This window comes from Sander lucioperca, chromosome 6 (genome assembly GCF_008315115.2).
Source record: "Sander lucioperca isolate FBNREF2018 chromosome 6, SLUC_FBN_1.2, whole genome shotgun sequence".
Classification (NCBI taxonomy): domain Eukaryota; kingdom Metazoa; phylum Chordata; class Actinopteri; order Perciformes; family Percidae; genus Sander; species Sander lucioperca.
In genome coordinates this window covers 23,903,589-23,925,650 of record NC_050178.1, presented here as the reverse complement: position 1 = coordinate 23,925,650, position 22,062 = coordinate 23,903,589, and the positions used below count along the sequence as shown (strand labels likewise).

The following is a 22,062-nucleotide window of genomic DNA, read 5'->3' as shown; positions in this document are numbered from 1 at the left end:
AAAATATAGAATAAATATTCTAAATAGCACAAATCCTTCATCACACAAATTTGAAAACATACTAAAGAGAATATAATTGTTACACTATAGCACTAAGAACAGAAAACACAAACTAAAACTAAAACCTGACCTCTCTGGCCTTCCAGAAAGCGCCCATCGCACCGCATTGCGTTTGAACCCTAACCCTAACCCTAACACCAGATACTAGCTAAGTTTCCATCCACTTGTCAATCGAATTATCTGAAGTTCGGTAAAAAAATTCATGCGAATAAAGCTGGTGAAAGTGTGTTTCCATCCAACGGCTTTAAAGCGAATAAAAACCTGTTGCGTAATGACGTCAGATGCTGTTTTGCAATCAAATTGGTATATGGAATTAATTTGAGACATTTTAAGATGTTTCCGTTCATTTTCGCACTGAATCGCACAACATTCAAGCTAACGTTTGTGAACAAAGTTTTCGTGACAACATGGATGGCGCCATCTACCAACAAATGATCAATATTGCACAAATATTGTAATAGTGCTTATGTGCCAGCTGATAGCGACATATCAAGCTATAATAAGACAACAACGACGCTATCAACACGTTGCTATGGTGATGCAGATGTAGTAAATGCCCGACGACAGCGGAGGCGGCCTGTGGTGTGGGAACGACAGCGTTTTGCTCGTAAATTAAATTCAAAAAGTCTCTCGTCTCCTCGTTGGTCCACTTCCATCTGTCTTTGTTGACGCCCGCCGTGTGTGAAACAGAGTGGAAATACTGGGCGGAAATGAACTACAACTTCTTCTTCTTCGTTTTGTGGCGGGTTGCAACCATAAAATGACCTAAAACTTAATCGCAATTCAATATTTATTCGGCAAATAACGTTTCCAGCAGCGTTTGTCGCATAAGCCGTATATCGATCAAGATAAAATCCGATGAGACCGAACGTATTTCCTTTGAGTCGATATTCATGAAATTCAATCGAATTTTACTGTTTCCATAAGGCATTTTTCATTCGATATCACTTAATTCGGATAAAAACGTGTGGATGGAAACATAGCTACTGACTGGTTTTCGGACCTCTCCCAGACCCCCCCATTACAGTAAAACTGCACATTTTAGAGTGGCCTTTTACTGTATCCAGCCTAAGTCACACCTGTGCAATAATCCTGCTGTCTAATCAGCATCTTGAGATGCCACACCTGTGAGGTGGATGGATTATCTCGGCAAAGGAGAAGTGCTCACTAACACAGATTTAGACAGATTTGTGAACAATATTTGAGAGAAATAAGCATTTTGTGTACACAGAAAACATTTGTTTAGTGTAAATAGGCCCTTTAACTAAGTAAAGAGTGAACCAGCATGCCAAGAAAACCACCACAAAATTCAAAAAAATATAATGTTTAAAAAAATAAAAGAGATGTACAGTGTTTTAAAACAGAGGATTGAGTGTGCAATGTTCACGGTATAAAGAATAAAAAAATGTAGTGCTAATATTTAACTGCCACGCCCCCCTGACTATGACAGGGCAGGCTTATGTCTTTGCTTTCCCCAATAACCAATTGCATGCTGCAACAGCCAGAATAAACAGCTTTTCCTCCTCTGGCAGATTGCATAACACCTGATCTGTGTGTCTTAGTAAAATGATTATAGAGCCCTTTAAATATGGTACGGAAATGTTTTTTTCAAGGTTAATATATTCTTCATTGGTGTTGATATAGTGGGTGGGGTAAAGCCAGGACTGACGGAATAAAATCAGCTTGTTCTCGTGGATAGTTGGACGTGTGTGTCATTACCTACTGTCAAACTTAAGTCCATATTTGGTTTCATATGACTGCTGCAATAACCCTTACAGTATTTTGAGATTTGCAGGGTTGCGAGTAATCAAGGAGCATGGACCGTGGTAAGATGAAAAAACTGGGTGATGTTTAGTGTGATGTAATTTGTGAGCCACATTTGCCTATAGTTTGGGTTTTTCACTACTATTAGCATGGCATAATGTAGACAAATGGCTATAAACAAAGATTTTTTTTATTGTGATCCAGTCTAACATTAACAATACGTATACATTTTATGCTTTTGTCTTTTGCTGCTTTTCATACCTTGCAGGAACAGTAGATACAAAGGAATCAGTCATGCATGTTTCGTCCCCTGAGAATTGTGACGTTGACATTTTAGAAAATGGAAGGACCATCAAAGATGTCATAGACAGTAAAATAACAGAGCTTGGTTCTATGGTGAGTATCAGAGACATCATGTCACTTTCCCAAACTATGAATGTCTGTGTAATTGTGTGAAAGGATTGCGAGATAGATTTCAAAATGAAATGTTAACTTTGCTCTACTCATTTAGGACAATGAAGAGCCATTCTATGTGGCAAATCTAGATAGCGTGTATAAGAGGCACCTCAGATGGCTTACTAACTTACCGCGAGTCAAGCCTTTCTATGCCGTGAAGTGCAACAACACAGCAGCAGTTTTGAGGATGATGAGTGCTCTGGACACAGGTTTCGACTGTGCCAGCAAGGTACTGATGAACTATTTCTAAGATATTCTAGCTCTCCGTTTTCCTTGTTATTGAGAAAGGTTGTTTCCTTCCCAGCTTGCTCATTGAAACATGTTTTGGTCAAACAGGGTGAGATCCAGATGGCCTTGTCCCTCGGAGCGTCACCTGATAAAATCATTTACGCACATACGACCAAACCACCGTCACACATCAAATACGCCTGTGCTCATGGAGTAGATATGATGACTTTTGATAGTGAGGATGAACTCCTAAAAATGTCTCGTTGTCACGCTAAAGCCAAGTAAGTGAACAACTGATGATACTTTTGCTTCTATGTTGAGTGTAAATTCTTATTAAAACATTGATTATCCCTTGTGTTGTCCTCACTGTTGAAAAATGCATGGATGCAATGGAACTTTTTCTGACTTTTTTGACGCATTTTTATGCTTTTGCTGCTTTTTTAAACATTTCTGTCCCTCTTTTCATTGTTTTTTTTTAATTCATGGTCAACAAACCTAATAAAATGACATCATACCTATTTTTTGAGTTTGAAAAAGCAGATATTATGAATTATTTTGACTAGTAGTTAAGATCAGAGGATGTTGAGTGAATCACAGACTGGTTTATGTCAAAGTTTGGTCAGTTTGATGCTGTTTTGAAACCATTTAAAAAATGTTTTTTCAAATGCCATGAAATTAAATAAAACAGCCAAAATTCAATGGAAGTAATCATTAATCTTACCTGTGAAGAACATGTATGCATGGATGTATATGTTGTATGGGTTCCATACAACATATGTGCATGAATCCAAGTTATTTTGGGGCAATTTGGTTGTTAGGAAACCCATATTTCTGATATAAAAAAACTTTGAAAATGGGTCAAATTTGGGTTACAATAAAGTCTTTTCAAATCACTTTCCAGACTGGTACTCCGCATTGCAGTGGATGACTCCAAGTCGCTGCTAAAACTCAGTTCAAAGTTCGGAGCCAGACTGGTGTCAGTCGGTAAGCTGCTGGAACGTGCTGCAGAGCTGGGCCTAGAAGTCATAGGGGTCAGCTTTCATGTAGGCAGCGGTTGCACTGGAGGTTCCACGTTCAAACAGGCCATTGCAGATGCCAGACGTGTCTTTGACATAGCGGTAAGTCATCGTCATAGCAATAGAACAATTTAATTAAAATAAGTTAATGTATCTGTTTATGATTTGCAGTTGTGTTGCAAACCAGTAAGTAAGTAAAATGTATAGAGTGCTTATTACAGATAAAAATCACAGTGCTTTGCATAAAAACATACAAGATAATACATATTAAAAACGCAATACACTATTAAAATTAATTTAAAAAAAATAAATTGCAGATAGGTAAACCGAATTCCTGTCTTAAAAGGTAGGTCTCTATCCGATTTTAAAAGCGTCCACAGAAATAGCAGACCGTAAAGGTGGAGGCAGAGCTTTCCAACAGACTCAAAAGATCGATCACCACGGTCTTAAAGGGTAATTTCGTTTTGTTTTTTTCAACCTGGACCCCATTTCCCCATGCATTTGTGTCTAATAGACTGATGTGACCAAAAGTCTTTCTGTACGTACACACCGCCGCCGACTTGATCTTCTAAAGATACAGGAAGTCATTAATTTTCAATGGAAGCTGCTTCTCTCAGCTGCAAGGAGCGGAAAATCTGTCGGCGTCGCGTTTTGGCCGTTTTGGGCGTTTTGAGCGACCAGAGCGTCAATCAGAAAGTTGAAAGTCGGTCAACTTTATGGTAATGAGCTATGACGCGGTTCAGCGGCAACCAATCAGAATATAGACGTCCTTCACGCTGGCTGATTCCAGAGAAACATACGATGTAAACTTTGGTTCCTACCAAAACATTAGTTCAGAGAAAAAGGAGGAGAAGCTCATCATGGCCGTTGCTGGGTTCCCTATCATTTATGATATTTGCGTATAGGGACCAGTTAACGTTACCTGCCGGTCACATGGTCTCTAAACAGTCCGCTCACGGTGAAGTCCTGCACGGATCAACAGCTGCCGGCTGCTCGCTCTGCCTGCACGCTGCTGCGGTTCAGCGGCTAACGAGCGAGCTAACTGCTAACAGACACCGCTGCGACCAACAACCAATACACATTCTGTCATTATATATGTCATTTATAAAAGGTTTCTAGTGTCAGTGTATTGGCCGTGCAGTGGCTGCTTGATCTTTTTCCATGATGAACATAGAATGCTGCTACGTCAGAGCGGCCAAAGCCTCAAACAGCTTCCCCGGACTTTCTGACAAGCATCCTTGACCGGGCGGCCAGAGCTTCTTTGCAGCTCAAGTCGGCGGCCGTGTGTATGGACAGTTTGAAATTGGCCAAGTATTGAGCAAGATCGCAGTGACGGGCCCACGCAAACTAAGCTGCAAGGTAACCTAATTGCAGCTGGGGGCAATTGTGCACCCTCGACATTGTTATAAAAGTGTCTGAAAACAACATCGATGGTGACTTTTTGTCCGAAGACAGCGGTGTGGAGTGTGGAAAGCGAGTTGGGTGTAAGGCGTTCTTGTTTTGGAGTAGGCTACAGAAATTAAAGGTTTATGTTGTTGTCTAAAAGATTTTCAATGCCATGGCTCAATATTTAAATGATTTTGACAATGTGGATGAGGTCATAATAATTGCATGGCTGCCCGTATTCACCTCCTGCTTAAGCAGCTGGGAGGTGGAGAATAACTGAGAATAAACTCCTCCTGCTGACTCCAACACAGTGTGACTGGGCTTCGCCTGGGGCACTGTATGTGTGGCTGGGGGCGAGCATGTCTGTGTGTGCGAGACAACCTTTTCTGGAGCAACAACCAGAACCTCCGTCCTATTAGTATTGAGCTGTAAGACATTTTCTACCAATCTAATCTAATAGCATTGAGACAGAGCAGCTGAGAAATAGAGCTGCATATCATCCGCATAAAACTGGTGTGCAATATTATATCCGCTTATGATTAGTCCAAATGGCAGCAAATATAAAGAAAATTGCAGGGGCCCCAGAACTGAGCCCTAGGAAAACTGTGACTCCTCTATACTCCAATCGTGACGGTGAAGCTTCTGTCAGTGAGATACGATGAAAACTAGTCTAAAGCCATGTCTGATATGCCCACCCAATCATGTAACCTCCTAATCAGGATATGATGGTCTACTGTGTCGAATGCCAGCTCAGGTCAAGAAGTACCAACACAGAACAATCACCCTTATCAGAGGGCATTCAAATATCAGTTGAAAACCTTAATGTGTTCTAGCTATTGCATTTGTGTTGTTGATTTTGCATTTGTGTTGTTGATTTTGCATTCATGTTGTGGCTTTTGCATTTGTGTTGTGGCTTTTGCATTCGTGTTTTGGATTTTGGATTTGTGTCGTGGCTTTTGTATTTGTGTTGCAATACATTAAACATCTACAGGAGTAAAATGAATGCACATTACAGTAATAATATGAATCTTAAAACATCATGAATAACTGTAAAACAGTGACAGGGAAAATTATACTGCAAACTTTAAGTAAATGTTGCTGATAATACTTTTACTTTAGTAAGCTTTTGAAAGCGGGACTTTACAGTGTGGTATTAGCACTTTAATAAAAAAAAGATATTCTTCTTCCACCACTGACTGCTGCTAACAGTATCACACTAAGATTGATATCTTTTTCAGAATTTGCTGGTATTCCAGATGAGACTCTTGGATATTGGTGGAGGATTTTCTGCGATTGGGGACTTTGAAGAGAAATTTGAAGAGGTAAAATGGAAAAAATATACAATGCTAGTGCTTGTTCATGGTCTACACCTCAATTATCCCGGTCAAACAAACGACAGGTTGTCTCATTGGAACTACAGCCCGTGCAGCTGTAGTTCCAATGAGACAACCTGTAGGGGGACCGAAGAGGGAAAAGTTACATAGCATGCCTTTGATTGTGTCAACCAACATATCTCAGAAAACCTCTAGGTCCGAATGGATCTACATCCAATTCATCATTAGTGGTGGTCTGATTTCTCTCAAGGATCAAGGTTTCTTTACTTTAAGCAAGCATGACAACATGCAATGCAATGTTGGAAACATTGCATTAAACTTTTGGTTTTCTTTTGGGCCAGGGTGCGAACTACAGGGGAGCTAGGGGGAGCTAGAGAGAGCTAGGGGGAGCTAGGGGGAGCTAGAGAGAGCTAGGGGGAGCTAGAGAGAGCTAGGGGGAGCTAGGGGGAGCTAGAGAGAGCTAGGGGGAGCTAGGGAGAGCTAGAGGGAGCTAGGGGGAGCTAGAGAGAGCTAGGGGGAGCTAGAGGGAGCTAGGGGGAGCTAGAGAGAGCTAGGGGGAGCTAGGGGGAGCTAGAGAGAGCTAGGGGGAGCTAGGGGGAGCTAGGGGGAGCTAGGGGGAGCTAGAGAGAGCTAGGGGGAGCTAGAGAGAGCTAGGGGGAGCTAGGGGGAGCTAGGGGGAGCTAGGGGGAGCTAGAGAGAGCTAGGGGGAGCTAGGGGGAGCTAGAGAGAGCTAGGGGGAGCTAGGGGGAGCTAGGGGGAGCTAGAGAGAGCTAGAGAGCTAGGGGGAGCTAGAGAGAGCTAGGGGGAGCTAGAGAGAGCTAGGGGGAGCTAGAGGGAGCTAGGGGGAGCTAGAGAGAGCTAGGGGGAGCTAGGGGGAGCTAGAGAGAGCTAGGGGGAGCTAGAGAGAGCTAGGGGGAGCTAGGGGGAGCTAGAGGGAGCTAGGGGGAGCTAGAGAGAGCTAGGGGAAGCTAGGGGGAGCTAGAGAGAGCTAGGGGGAGCTAGGGGGAGCTAGGGGGAGCTAGAGAGAGCTAGAGAGAGCTAGGGGGAGCTAGAGAGAGCTAGGGGGAGCTAGAGAGAGCTAGGGGGAGCTAGAGGGAGCTAGGGGGAGCTAGAGAGAGCTAGGGGGAGCTAGGGGGAGCTAGAGAGAGCTAGGGGGAGCTAGGGGGAGCTAGGGGGAGCTAGAGAGAGCTAGAGAGAGCTAGGGGGAGCTAGAGAGAGCTAGGGGGAGCTAGAGAGAGCTAGGGGGAGCTAGGGAGAGCTAGGGGGAGCTAGAGAGAGCTAGGGGGAGCTAGGGAGAGCTAGGGGGAGCTAGAGAGAGCTAGGGGGAGCTAGGGGGAGCTAGAGAGAGCTAGGGGGAGCTAGGGGGAGCTGGGGGAGCTAGGGGGAGCTAGAGAGAGCTAGGGGGAGCTAGGGGGAGCTGGGGGAGCTAGGGGGAGCTAGAGAGAGCTAGAGAGAGCTAGGGGGAGCTAGGGGGAGCTAGGGGGAGCTAGGGGGAGCTAGAGAGAGCTAGGGGGAGCTAGGGGGAGCTAGAGAGAGCTAGGGGGAGCTAGGGGGAGCTAGGGGGAGCTCGGCTCCCCTTAATAAGACACGGACTCCCCTGAAAACTTGATTTGTAAAAAAAAAAAAAAAAAGGGGGGGTGGGGGAGTCTCTAAAATATGAACAGTGTGTCCTTTTGACGTGCAATTTCAGCTTTGTGTAATGTGATCATTGTGTCATTCTTCTCTCTGCGGTGCAAATTCAACTCATGTTTAGTACATATTAACTCAAAGATTCATAGAACAAATATAACCACAACTATTCTGCAGTTAGCATTATATAGCCATGGCAAAAAGAAAACAAGGCAGTTTGAATGATTTTGGTTTTACTAAGAAATTGTGTAGCGATGATGTTAATAGCACGACTGATTCACCTCCTGCCAGGGTGACAACGCAAGAAGAAGCTGAAGAAATAATGTCCTCTCTGGCTGAAGATGGAGGTGGTAACAGCTCGTCAGAGGCCGGTCACCATCCTAACCCCTCCTGCTCCTCTCTCTCGTTAAATTGGAACAGCCAGCAGTGGAGAGACTGGAAGAGCCGATATACATGGCTGTTTGTTAACCTTTGTGTCGTCTTTCACCCTTGAGAGAGATTATCTATTGATTAATGCTAGATAGCTGACAGTATAATGCCTTTGCATCTTGAGCAAAGTCACACTTGGCCATTGGCTGCATCCTTTGGTTTTATTCAGAATAGATGCAAGTAACAGCTGCATGTTTTTCACTTCACCTTTTCACATTTTAATAGAAAAGTTCTTGTTGTTAATTTTCAGGCTGGAGGCAATTCCAGGGGCAACTCCCAATGCATTTTTGTTTGCAGAGTAAAGTTGAAGCTCAAACGCAACATGTTAGAGGCCGTTTCCCTGCAGGGAGATCACAAACTAAAACCTAAGTGTTGCTCCTCCAAAAGGACTCAGGCAATACTGTAACTACAGTCTGCACACACTGTGGACACACAGCACTCTGTTCAAATGCTAACACACTGCTGGCAAAACGGTTAAGGATGGAAGCTTGGGGTGCATCGCTTAGGGCTAATTGAACGGAGGAATTATGGTATTCTTCGGTAGCCTGAGTAACTTTAACCGTTGTTCATGTGAAATCTCAAAGACAGCCTGATGTTTATAGACTATTTGTGGGTGGCTGTTTGCTGTTTGACCTATCAATTCCTGTCGATAAAGTATAAAAGGGTAAATCCTGTATAGTGCATACACTTGTAGCTGTTATGTATCTTTGTAAGTCACTGTAAGTCGCAAGCGCACGGCCTGGCCATTTTTCACCACAGAAAGCTGCTACCAGCCAGGCTAAAGCTAATATAGTTAGCCTAAAGAAACAAGGCGTCTGTCCCAACTAACTTTACGGTTCGGAGCCGCGACGCTGGAAATGTAACACCAATCTACAACAGCAGTCTGTCTCTGATATAACGTAATTTACACTGATTGAAGTGTACTTGGATACTTGGTTTGTTGCTAGTGTGTGACATGCAGGCTCTGCATGCACAGCCAACCACCAATCACAATCAATGTTGATCAGTTTATCAAATAACCAAAGCAGGCCCCGCTAGTCGACCACAACCTAAACTTTAGAGGAAGCAATATGCATGCATTATTAATATCATTGACTTTAGCCTGGATTGATAGTATGATATGAATAGGCTACAATGGTGTCATGTCAGTCAACAAGTGTATTTAGTCACAGCGCTTATTGCTTTGGTGTTTGTGACAAAGGCCCTGTCACTTTTGGATGGCACATGGTAAACCTACTCAGGTCACCAAGAACTCTGACAATTAATTTGCAGTCACACTTTTATACATATCATTCAGTAAATCTGTTACCAAAAATACCACATTACATTGGTTTAGTTTAGTCAGTTCAGTTTATTCATTTCAGTCATTTCTATTTTTCAACAAACTTACTTAACCATTATTTCGAACTCTTTCTCCTCTCCAGTCCCTGGGTCTGAACCAGAGCTGAGGCAAAGTGCTGCGTCATATAGGGCCTACAGCAATCACACACAGGTGCGCTGATGGTGGAAGATACCATGTATGTGGATCATAGGTGAGGGTAGATTTTCTAGTTGAAAATGTGTAAGTTTCGGTGTTTTCTAAAGTAAGATGAGTGGAAAATGATTTTTTTCAAGAGTCTGTTATTTGTTTATTGTAGAAACTAGCGTGAAATTCTAAATCTGTAAATGGTAACATAATTGAGAGATAATTGAAACAATTAAGAGTTGGTTGGTCTAGTAGGAGGGGCTTAACATATATAAGCCTCTGGCCACCTAAGCATGGGGGTCATTTCTAGGAAAGTCACTGACTCAGTTAATGTTTGCAAAAGAGGGGACAGTAGACGTAAGGAAGAGGTTATTATTTCTAGAATGAGGATTGGTCACACATTGCTGAACAGCACTTTATTTATTTTAGGTAAACATCAGAGTGGTTTGTGTTCATGTCAGGAACCTGAGACAGTGCATCATGTTTTGATTTCTTGTTGAAATTATGACCGACAAAGACTAGATCTACTCAGAGAATTGCGAGAAATTGGTTTGGAAGAAGTATCTCTGAAGAGTATTTTAGAAGTAGGATCAAGTGGGAGGGGAAAACGTTGTTTGTTTAAATTTTGAATAGACACTGGACTGTATAACAGGATATAATGCACTGCGGTGCTAGTTCCATAGATGGCAGCAATGCAACTTTTTGGATGCCGGCTGCCGTAAAATCCCAAAGAAGAAGAAGAAGAAGAAGCATGGGGGTTAAGGTGAATAGCCTCTTTATGGTGTTTAACATCCTACACTGGAATGCCAGAAGTTTGATTGCAAATGGACAAGAGTTTAAGAAGGTTGTAACAGATATGGAAGTTAGAACGAATGTTGTGTGTATTCAAGAATCTTGGTTGAAACCACATTTAGACTTTGTCCTACCAGGTTACAGTTCGGTTAGATGTGATAGACTTGGAAAGCAAGGTGGAGGATGTGTGACATTTATTAAGGATACTTTAGCATATAGGAGAATAATTGTTCCAGATGAGTATGAATGTGTAGTAGTAGAAATGTGTAGTCCCAGAGGCAATATCAAAATAATCAATTTTTATAATCCGTGCAAGAATTTGTCTATGCAAACTTTTCATGAGATCTCAAACAGTGTTGATAGAAGAGAAGTTTGGTGTGGAGATTTTAATGCTCACAATTCTCTGTGGGGAAGTGATCATACAGACACTAATGGGGAAGTAGTTGAAGAACTACTTGAGGAGAAGTCACTTACTTGCCTTAATGATGGAAGAGGTACCAGGGTTAATGTTTCTAGAAATTCGGTTTCTTGTTTAGATCTTACTTTAGTCTCTGTACATATGAGTGACCTATGTGAATGGAATGTGAGGAATGATACCAACATAGGGAGTGATCACTTTCCAATATTGTGTTCGATGAACTTTGATATGTGTGTTCAGGAGGGTTATGTAATAGAGAGATGGTCTTTTCCTAAAGCTAACTGGGAAAAATTCAGAGAACTTTGTATTGAGTATGCTGAACGTATATCGATAGAGGGAGAGGTAAATGGCTGCGCAGTAGCAGTGACTTCCATGATTATTAGTGCAGCAACATCATGCATCCCTAAGAGCACAGTGAATGGGGGAAAAGAAAGTAGTTCCCTGGTGGAACATTGACTGTAAAAATGCTGTAAAAGAAAGAAATCGTGCATTCAGAATTCTTAGAAAGCATTTCAGTCAAGATACTCTGATTGACTATCAAAGAGAGCTATGGCACGGAAAATAATTAAGTCATCTAAGAAGAATGCATGGAGGCAATTCTGTTCCTCCATTGGTAGGGAGGTTAAATTGGGTGACATTTGGGCAATGATTAAAAAGATGAGTGGGAAAAGAAAACCTGCTAAAATCCCAGTGTTGATTGATGGAGATTCCCTGGCAATTACAAATAAGGAGAAAGCTGTATTACTAGGTAAGACGTTTGCGAGTGTACATAGTGGGAGTCAGTTGGATGAAATACATAAACAACGGAAAAGGGATATTTTAAGATCTAATAGTGATGTAACAAAGAAAAAAGATAATACTGGGACGGCAATTGATATGGACTTTTCATTGAATGAGTTAAAAAATGGTCCTGGAGGGAAGTGGATGTACTGCTCCTGGTCAAGATCAACTAAGCTATGCTATGTTTAGACAATTGCCAGATGAAGTCTTAGCACTTATATTGAAACTGTTTAATAAGATATGGAGTGAAGGTGTTCTGCCAGATAGTTGGAAAAGTGCTTTGATACTACCTTTTGGTAAACCTGGTAAAGACATGACTAATGCAGGAAACTACAGGCCTATAGCCTTGACTTCGCATATGTGTAAATGGATGGAAAAGATGATTGTCTATAGATTGACATTTTATTTAGAGCAAAAGGGACTATTGAATAAATATCAAAGTGGATTCTGTAAAGGACGATCTACGGTGGACGCTTTAGTTAAAGTTAGCAATGAGGCAGAAAAGGCGGTTAGGATGAAAGAGGTCATGGCTATAGTGTTTTTTGATATTGAGAAAGCTTACGATTCAATGTGGAGAGAAGGTTTGTTGATTAAATTGCATGAAATGGGTATTGGTGGAAGGCTATATCCTCCTGAGAACCAAGGAAAATAAGTTTTTTCCTAATCATATTTTTTGTGATGCCATACCTGTTTAGGGTTAAAAAAAACATTCTACAATTTACACATTTTAATTTTTTATTTTTATTTTACAGCATGTCCACTGTAGTGGACAACAGGTTCATTTGAGTACGAAAACAGACATATTTGGTAGATACAAACTTTACCAGATTATAGAGTTTTTTTTTAACTAATAATACATACATTTTGGGCTGTAAATTGATTATTATCCAAGAATACAGACATTTTAATTATAAAATAGACACATTTATCATTCTTGAATCTTTTCCTTTTGCAAGGATATCTTTACTATTAATGTTTGTTTTTGTTATTAACTTTGTTATGTCCGTATCCTTTTATTGGTCCCCTTGAATCCTTTTAGCGTTATTTGAACAATGAACATAGAACTAATGCAAAACTGATTTTTTTTGGGGATTTTTTCCTTCTGTCGAACTGAATCCAATCTAGTTTTTTCCTTCACTCTTCATTTTGTTGTTGGTATGTTCTTTGTTAGTGGTGATAGTCCTGGAAGCAATTTCTCTTTTTGGTAATGCAGAGGAACATCTTGCATTTGGTACATCTCATGTACGTCTTGCTCTTGCAGCCCTTATTTCTGCATCTTTCTGCATGCTTGGTATCCATCATCTCAGGCATGTGCGTGGCTCCTAGTCTGCGCACAGATGGCTCTGGTTGTGGGATCCTCATTTTAGATGGTGGCTCATACTCATCCTCACTCTCTTCACAGCTGTTATCCAGTTCCGGACTCTCCAACAGCTCTTCAGCTAGGACTAATTTGAAGTCCAGGTACTGATGTGTGTTCTTGGATGGTCTGTGCAGAGCTTTGCTGTCAGACTTGTATTGTATCCAGGAGTTTGTGATGGCAACATCAAAGAAGTGACTGATCACACGTGATGTCCATTTCTTGGTCCTGCTTCACATACGATAGAAGCTAAGCATGCGATCACAAAGATCCACGCCACCCATGTTGTCATTATACTGCTTAATTACTGCTGGTCTTTTAACCTGGACCAGGTGCTTTTCTTTCTTGGACCATCTGGTACAGATGTCTTCCGGGTCTTTCCCATGTACAGTGGATGCCATGAGCACTGGTTTGTTGTCGAACCATTTTGTGATGGCCAGCTCAGGACTCTTTCTGACCACTGACACTGATGTTCCTCTCCCTTCTTTTTTCAACTGTTTGTCTACTGGCAGAGCTTTGGGACACTGTTCTTCATTATAGTTCCAGTTGCAGGAAGGCCCTTTGCAAGCAATGTGTCCAACAGATCTATGGTTGTGAAGTACCTGTCGAAAAATATGTGGCTTCCTGTTGGAACAGATTCAACCATGCGTAGAACTGCTGCAGCTCCAACTCCTAACCTTTGGACTGTAAAGGTATTCTTCCCTTGGTAGACTTCAAAATCAAGCATCAGACCATTTGGGGATGCGAGGACAAAGACCTTTAGGCCAGTAGGGTTTGGCTTGCCGGGAACATATTGCCTGACTGGACAACGGCCTGTGAATGGGATGATTTGCTCATCAATGCAGACCCTTTCTGGCTTTGCAAGGCTGAGACAACCTTGTCTCACACGATCGAGTATTGGCCTGACTTTCCAAAGAATATCTGCCTTCTTTGTTTCCTCTGTTACAGCCAGGTCATTGACAATCTTGAGGGAGTTTCTTATCCTGAAGAATCTATCCCTAGTCATTTTGCTACTTATGACTGGCACTTTAGTTTTTTTGGCCCAAAACATTTTAATTCTGGGATAGCCAAGGCAGGCCATGTGGACTGAAATGCCAAAGAAGATTTTTATTTCTTGTGGCGTAGTGTTCATACACACTCCTCTGCTTTGCAGCTCTTTTTGATTTGTGTATGTTGCCAAATCTTCAAAGACCTTGTTGTCAATGTACTGTGAAAAGTATTCAATTGGACTCCAGTCTGCCCGTGTTGTAGGGTCATCTTGACACACAGGAAGGCCAGGTAACACAGGTGCAAATCTGATATGAAGGAAAAAAGAATAATAAATGATAAATAATAACAGTTTAAATACTCAATGCAGCTGAATTTAAAATTGTGGAACTGCATCAAACATACATGTTACTCCTGGCCCACAATGGGCGACGAGTTTCCTGCTCATCCCTGTCTGTATCTGTGTCTGTGTCTGCATCTGTCCCTTCAACTGAGCCTTCTGCATCGTCTTCCTCTTCTTCATCACCGTCTTCTATCACTGGTTGAAACTCATCCTCATCTCTCTCATCATCTGACAACTCCAAATCTGAATCTCCCTCGACTATTTGGTAAAGAATTCTTTCTGCTGCAGTTCTGTTTCCTACGACAATGTGGAGTCATTGTTTACATGAAGATAGTCCTGATGTCCACTATAATTGACATTCATAAAATGGCAAATTTTTCAAAAGATACACAATGTAGTTGCTATCAGAACTAAATATATGATTCCTAACACCTTAATGAACAAGAAAATATATGATTGTCATAGTAACAAAACCATAGACAAACAATATTTGACTCACCTCTTATCTTTCCATAAAATGTGCTTGTTCCTATGCCGTCCATTTTGGATTGAAAGATAGAGGCGGTTCCCGGCCTCCCAGCCAATCAAATAACATATCACTGAAAAGCCCAGGATGTCCTCTGTACAGTACAGCAGGAATTAAGAGACTTGCACAAAAGATTCCAAGGAGAGGGATGAAACTCAAATGTCCACTACAGTGGACATAAGTCATTGGGCTGGGTCTCAGGAAAAACTGGGTTTTGGACTTCTTGTCTAACCGAACATTCTGTGTTAAAGTTGGAGATGCTGTATCGGATGATTTCCGTATAGTAAATGGTGTTCCTCAAGGTAGCGCTATAAGCCCTATTCTGTTTAATATCATGATAAACGATATTTTTATAAATGTTGGTAGAGATATTGGGTCATCACTTTATGTTGATGATGGGGCTATATGGAAAAGAGGGAAAAACATTAGACGTGATTAATAGATTACAGAGTGCTATATTAGAAGTTGAAAGATGGTCATATAATTGGGGATTTAAGATGTCGGTTGCAAAGTCATGTTATATGTTCTTTACCAGAAAGAGAAGGGTTAATGATGTTCAGCTTACATTGTATGGACAAAATATGGTAAGAGTGAAAGAGTTCAAGTATCTTGGATTGTGGCTTGATGAGAAATGTTTATGGAGGAATCATGTTAAACAGGTTGAAACAAAATGCAAAAAGGTACTGAATCTCATGAGGTCCGTTTCCGGTTATCAATGGGGAGCAGATAAACCCTCTCTGCTTGATCTTTATAGAGCCTTAATATGATCGTGTATTGATTATGGATGCATGGTTTATGGAGCAGCAGCCAAGACTATTTTAGAAAAACTGGACAGAATACAGTTCAGAGCTTTGCGAATCAGTATAGGTGCAATGAAAACGACCCCTACTAATGCGCTACTGGTGGAAGCTGATGAATTGCCACTTGATTTAAGACGGTCTAAGTTGGCATTGGCATGTTGGGTCAAGTTAAAAGGATCTGGAGAGGAACAATTAATTATTGTGCATGTATTTCTTCCAGACGGTGAGGAAAACAGCCTTGGCAGAATGATGATGTACTACCTTAACGATGGCGTGTTTGGCTCACTGAGTTGTATTGTCCATGACCCTGCTCACTCCAACTATGAGCCACATCGTCACAGGGTAAATATCAACCCTGTCACCACCTAAGAAAGCCAATATCGCACGATTCTGCAAAACACCAGATTACGTCCAAGGTATGGTGAGGCCACGATTACGGAAAGATCATGGTTGTGGTTTAGAGAAAAGCAAAAATGAAATGTAGGTGGCAGAACGCAGTCAGACTACGACCTCCACAAGCTTACTGTCCACCTAAAGAGGACACTCCTAAATTAGTACTTAACTTTGGCTTTGGAAATGTTGCATAATGGAAGTAATTGCTTGGGATACTGCACACAAAAAAGTGATGGGTTGTTTCTGTAAACACACGGTTGGGTTGCTCATATTGGGTCAAAAAGGTTCTAAGGGGTTCATTTGCAGCTAAATACAGTCATGTGAACAAATTAGTACCCCCATGCTAAAGTTGACTAAAAAGAGGAATAAAAAAAATCTTAATCCATCCAGCCATCCATTAATGCCTTAATTAAAAAATGAGGAAAAATCCAATCTTTAAGGACACCAATTTTCTTTGTGAATGAATAATGTATCGTAAATAAATAAATGTTCTTCCTTAAAATACAGGGGGCATAAGTCAGTACACCCCTATGTTAAATTCCCATAGAGGCAGGCAGACTTTTATTTTGAAAGGCCAGTTATTTCATGGATCCAGGATACTATGCATCCTGATAAAGTTCCCTTGGCCCCCACTTCATCACATACCCTTCACCATACCTAGAGATTAACATGGTTTTATTTCAGTTAGCCTGATAGCTGGTTTGATTTGCATTGAGAGATGATTTTATGGAAAGTACCCCATGCCAATCTCTAGGTATGGTCAAGGGTATGTGATGATGTGGGGGTATGGTGAAGGGTATGTGATGTGGGGTATGGTGAAGGGTATGTGATGATGTGGGGTATGGTGAAGGGTATGTGATGATGTGGGGTATGGTGAAGGGTATGTGATGATGTGGGGGTATGGTGAAGGGTATGTGATGTGGGGTATGGTGAAGGGTATGTGATGATGTGGGGTATGGTGAAGGGTATGTGATGATGTGGGGTATGGTGAAGGGTATGTGATGATGTGGGGTATGGTGAAGGGTATGTGATGATGTGGGGGTATGGTGAAGGGTATGTGATGATGTGGGGGTATGGTGAAGGGTATGTGATGATGTGGGGTATGGTGAAGGGTATGTGATGATGTGGGGGTATGGTGAAGGGTATGTGATGATGTGGGGGTATGGTGAAGGGTATGTGATGATGTGGGGGTATGGTGAAGGGTATGTGATGATGTGGGGGTATGGTGAAGGGTATGTGATGATGTGGGGGTATGGTGAATGTGAAAAAAACATATTGGCCCACCTAGATTTTGGTCGCTTTTTCTGACGTTGTCATTTTTCTTTGGACGATTTGTCACTTTTTCCGACGTTTTTGGGCGCTTTTTTTCTATGACGGCTGAGGAACTTTATCCTGACTTCTTTAGGACTTTATGTCAACCAAACTGTAAGTGAGAAGACTATGACACATGCAATAATACAGTCAAAGATATGTGACTTTTTTGATTAAAGCATATCAATAAAGTAAACATGTCTGGCCCTTAATGTATTTCTTATTTTCCAGTGTGGCCCCTAGTGAAGTTAAGTTTGACACCCCTGCTCTAAATGAATGACCCAACCTGATATCACTTTATGCACAGTAACTGAGAATTGTTTAAAATAATAGTCACTTATTTGGCCTGAGAATATTGTAAATTTGTAAAGAGTGCACATTTACCCTGTTGTGACAGCTGAGACCTGGCACGCCTTAAACCTTTCTCACACCTTCAACAACCGGTAATGATCTGGTTACACTTCTGTTGGATATTGGTTTAATACACGTCCGATAGGGACACTATTATTATCTGTCTAACCGTTAACTTACAGTAAGAATTTTGATCGATTAATACTAGTGCTGTCAGTTAAACGCGTTGTTAAAACGCATTTTAACGGCGTCAATTGTTTTATCACGAGATTAACGTTCTTTTTGGCATAGCAAACTTTGTAGTTTTTTTCACATAGGGGAAAGTGGGGTGAGTTGTGCCAGTTTTTACTCAAAGTGACTTTAAAGTGAGGCCATGACAGTAATGCCTTCAACTTAAGGATGTACATATATTTCAGGATGTGGTGCATCCCTGAGAACAATAACTTTGGATCTGAAATAAATTGTTTCAGAAATATAGCTTTGGGAAAAAAGTGGTCTCGTGGCACAACTTGCCCCTGGTGCGGGGTAGGTTGTGCTTTTGGGGGAATACGTTGGGAACATTTTAATGTTATGAACTGTAATGCTATATGAAAGCAAGACAAATTCAATACAAAATTACTCATTTAAGGTTTATTTAGATATTGTCGCCCTATTAAACTGTTGGAATAAGTCATATTTTGTAGTTTTTGGGAAAACACAAAAAACTTAAATACACAATATATGATATTTGTGAATCATTTCAGGCAAAAAGGCTTTGGCAATAGATGCCTGTTGACATACATAGAACGCTGTCTGTCAATTATGTAACATATAAGAATAAAGTGACTAAGGTTAATTTCTAAACATCCTTTTGTGACTTAGGCCACTTAAAAACTTAATAAAACTTCTCTTTAATTACATGGCAGGAGGGTTAACTTTTTTTGCTACAGATTTCCGACCGTGGTCAGAAAGAACAGGGGAGACACTTTGTTTAAGCGTCTGCGGGAGCCAGCTCAGCATGTTAAAGCTGTATTACCCAGTTTGTATAGGTCTACAGCTGATTTTCTCTGGATCAAACATTCATAAAGTGTAAATACACACACTGTACGTTAATGTGAATGGCAAGACTGCTATGTCCGTGTTAAAGGCATACTATGCAGGATTTGTACCTTAATATAACAGCTTCGAAGTAATTTCGATGGTAAACGAACTCATAGTTGGACAAATCATCCCGATAGCAAAGCAGAGGGGGAAGCCGCTTGCAAAACCAGCAATGCAGGTTTGAGAGAATCACGACTTGCTTTACGGCACAACGTCACATACATCAACAACATATAAGAAGCAGCCTCTATGGAAGACACTAGCACGCATTTCAGACGTGAATCATGGCAGAGTCGCCGAAGAAAATTTTATTTATTTGTTGTTTATTTGAATAGGGACACCTGTCCCTAGAAGGGCTTTTAACAGTTAAAATAATAAAGGAGTCAAATTTTTACAGTGAATACAATAGAAATGTCCAGAAACCAGTTAGCAGCAATAAAAATAAATGTAGTAAATAAACACATTCACACAAACTCACACAGATGCACACCTCACATACACACAGCTATACATTTCATATGGCATGATCACACTGCTGCTGCTGTATGAACCATGCTTTTGATAGTTTTTTTTTAAAGGTGGACATTTTAGTAAGAGTCTTTATATTTGTAGGAAGCCAGTTCCACAGATTGGCTCCTTTCACAGAAAAAACATTTTGGGCAAAAGATGTTTTACGTTTACGTAAATGAAAGCGCGGTTGGAAGAGTCGAGGAAAAGAAAATGAAAAACCGATCGCGTGAGGAGCCGGATAGGAGTCCCACTCAGTCAGGCTTTCACTCGTTGGCGAGAGCTAAAAAGCAGCAAAGGTAACGTTAAATACAAGTACTCCACAGCGACTCTAGGGGTCGCTGTTTGACAAGAATGAAAACTGCATAGTATGCCTTTAATAGTAAAGGTATGTGTCTTTGTAAAACTTAAATGTTTCTTGTAACAGAATAATCATAATTGTGGCTAAAGTAGTGTTTGGTGTTCATAAACGTAACCAGGAATGAAATTTTTCGGCTTATAGGCAAGCGCCTATTGTTTCTGATGGAATATGTTTGGTAGACCTATGTCTAGTATCCTTGTTTAGGCTATATTTGGAAAACGGACTGTAGCCTGTAATTTACAATTTACAACTGGGTTATATATAAAATAAATAAAGTATCTCTCATGCAATTATCCTTATGACTCTACATTATTTTACTACTCTGTGTGTACCAAAATCCAGTCATTTTTACCAGTTGAAATATGTAGTAACATGTAGTTTTGCACTTGCCAAAAAGTGATTGCACCTCCTACCTTATTAGTAGCTTCCATCCACACGTTTTTATCCAAATTAAGTGATATCGAATGTGCATGTTGTGAATATGAATATTTAAAAAAAGGAGCATCTTGTTCAATTGTATTTGTCTGTTCAAAAATATAAAACAATAAAAAGTTGATCTACAAAAAATAAATAAAAAAGGAGCCCAAAACAACAGTCGACATTAAAAAACGGCTTGTGTATTGCTAAGGGCCACAGGGTCAAAATGAAATGATTTATTAAAAATGGAATAACAATAATTAATAACAATAGCTTATTTCAGTAAATTCCTGTAAAACAACCACTGGATGGGAAAAGGGTATTTTACAACAACTTTGAATGCAGCACGACGCTGGCGAGGCGAATTTCAAGTGAATGCAACATCTGTGTTGTTTTTCAGACAACGGCAGCTACAGACTGTTGGATCCTCTCCAGTGGAATACAGACACACTTTTACACCGTTTAGCTGTCAGCATTTTAACTGTGTTTACTCCAGCTGCTAGCTAACGGTAGGCTAACGTTAGCTGCTGTCAGGTGTAGTGTTAACTAGCTAACGGTAGGCTAATGTTAGCTGCTGTCAGGTGTAGTGTTAACTAGCTAACGGTAGGCTAACGTTAGCTGCTGTCAGGTGTAGTGTTGACTAGCTAACGGTAGGCTAATGTTAGCTGCTGTCAGGTGTAGTGTTAACTAGCTAACGGTAGGCTAACGTTAGCTGCTGTCAGGTGTAGTGTTAACTAGCTAACGGTAGCCTAATGTTACCTGCTGTCAGGTGTAGTGTTAACTAGCTAACGGTAGGCTAACGTTACCTGCTGTCAGGTGTAGTGTTGACTAGCTAACGGTAGCCTAATGTTACCTGCTGTCAGGTGTAGTGTTGACTAGCTAACGGTAGGCTAACGTTAGCTGCTGTCAGGTGTAGTGTTAACTAGCTAACGGTAGGCTAATGTTAGCTGCTGTCAGGTGTAGTGTTAACTAGCTAACGGTAGGCTAACGTTAGCTGCTGTCAGGTGTAGTGTTAACTAGCTAACGGTAGGCTAATGTTAGCTGCTGTCAGGTGTAGTGTTGACTAGCTAACGGTAGCCTAATGTTAGCTGCTGTCAGGTGTAGTGTTGACTAGCTAACGGTAGGCTAACGTTACCTGCTGTCAGGTGTAGTGTTAACTAGCTAACGGTAGTTTAATGTTAGCTGCTGTCAGGTGTAGTGTTAACTAGCTAACGGTAGGCTAATGTTAGCTGCTGTCAGGTGTAGTGTTGACTAGCTAACGGTAGGCTAACGTTAGCTGCTGTCAGGTGTAGTGTTAACTAGCGTCCTGTGCGGCGATGTTTCAGTTCCCTCTAACGTCCGTTTTCGGAGCATCAGAGAGAAGCGCAGGCATTTAAGTGGCACCTAAATAAGGCACTGAAATCCGCGTTGCTATTCGGTCTGGTAGATAACGGTCGTTAAAGCACCGGTGCCGTATTAGCACCGGGTCTCGGACCCCCACCCCCAAATAAAAACTCTTTGGATCTACACGATTGACATGGATGACATTTTCCCATTCAAAACGGCGATTCTCGCCAAAAAGCGACTAGTTTGCAGGTATGATAATTAACTTCAGTCTCTGCCAGAGACGCCTGCTTTTAAAAGTAACGTAAAAGTAACGAGTAAAGTAAAAAGTTACTTTCCATAGGGGGTAACTAAGTAAAGTAATGAATTACTTTTTAAAAGTAACTTCCCCAACACTGGTGATATGACATAAGTGTAGTCTTTTACTGGTTTTAAAGGCTGCATTACAGTAAAGTGATGTACTTTTCTGAACTTACCAGACTGTTCTAGCTGTTCTATTATTTGCCTTTTCCCCACTTAGACATTATATCCACATTACTGATGATTACC

At 41.1% G+C, this 22,062-nt stretch overlaps 1 protein-coding gene and 1 long non-coding RNA gene across 2 annotated transcripts; both read left to right on the top strand.

Annotated features, from left to right (window-relative positions):
* Positions 1-1,719: 1,719 nt before the first annotated feature.
* On the top strand, positions 1,720-2,822 carry LOC116053778 (ornithine decarboxylase-like). Its single transcript, XM_031304940.2, has 4 exons — positions 1,720-1,886; positions 2,093-2,220; positions 2,336-2,509; positions 2,617-2,822. Exons 1-4 carry the CDS (start codon positions 1,877-1,879, stop codon positions 2,791-2,793), a joined length of 489 nt encoding a protein of 162 aa, XP_031160800.1. The 5' UTR covers positions 1,720-1,876; the 3' UTR covers positions 2,794-2,822.
* Positions 2,823-19,086: 16,264 nt separating this feature from the next.
* LOC116053782 lies at positions 19,087-20,134 on the top strand. The gene is made up of 3 exons (XR_004105935.2): positions 19,087-19,182; positions 19,286-19,287; positions 19,658-20,134. It is a non-coding gene; the product is annotated as an uncharacterized LOC116053782 (long non-coding RNA).
* Positions 20,135-22,062: the final 1,928 nt, after the last annotated feature.

Bases quoted from the DNA above. Each gene is read 5' to 3' on its own strand.
- LOC116053778 (XM_031304940.2), top strand. The intron at 2,221-2,335 runs GTGAGTATCAGA...CTACTCATTTAG, and splicing joins TAACAGAGCTTGGTTCTATG to GACAATGAAGAGCCATTCTA. The intron at 2,510-2,616 runs GTACTGATGAAC...TTGGTCAAACAG, and splicing joins GTTTCGACTGTGCCAGCAAG to GGTGAGATCCAGATGGCCTT.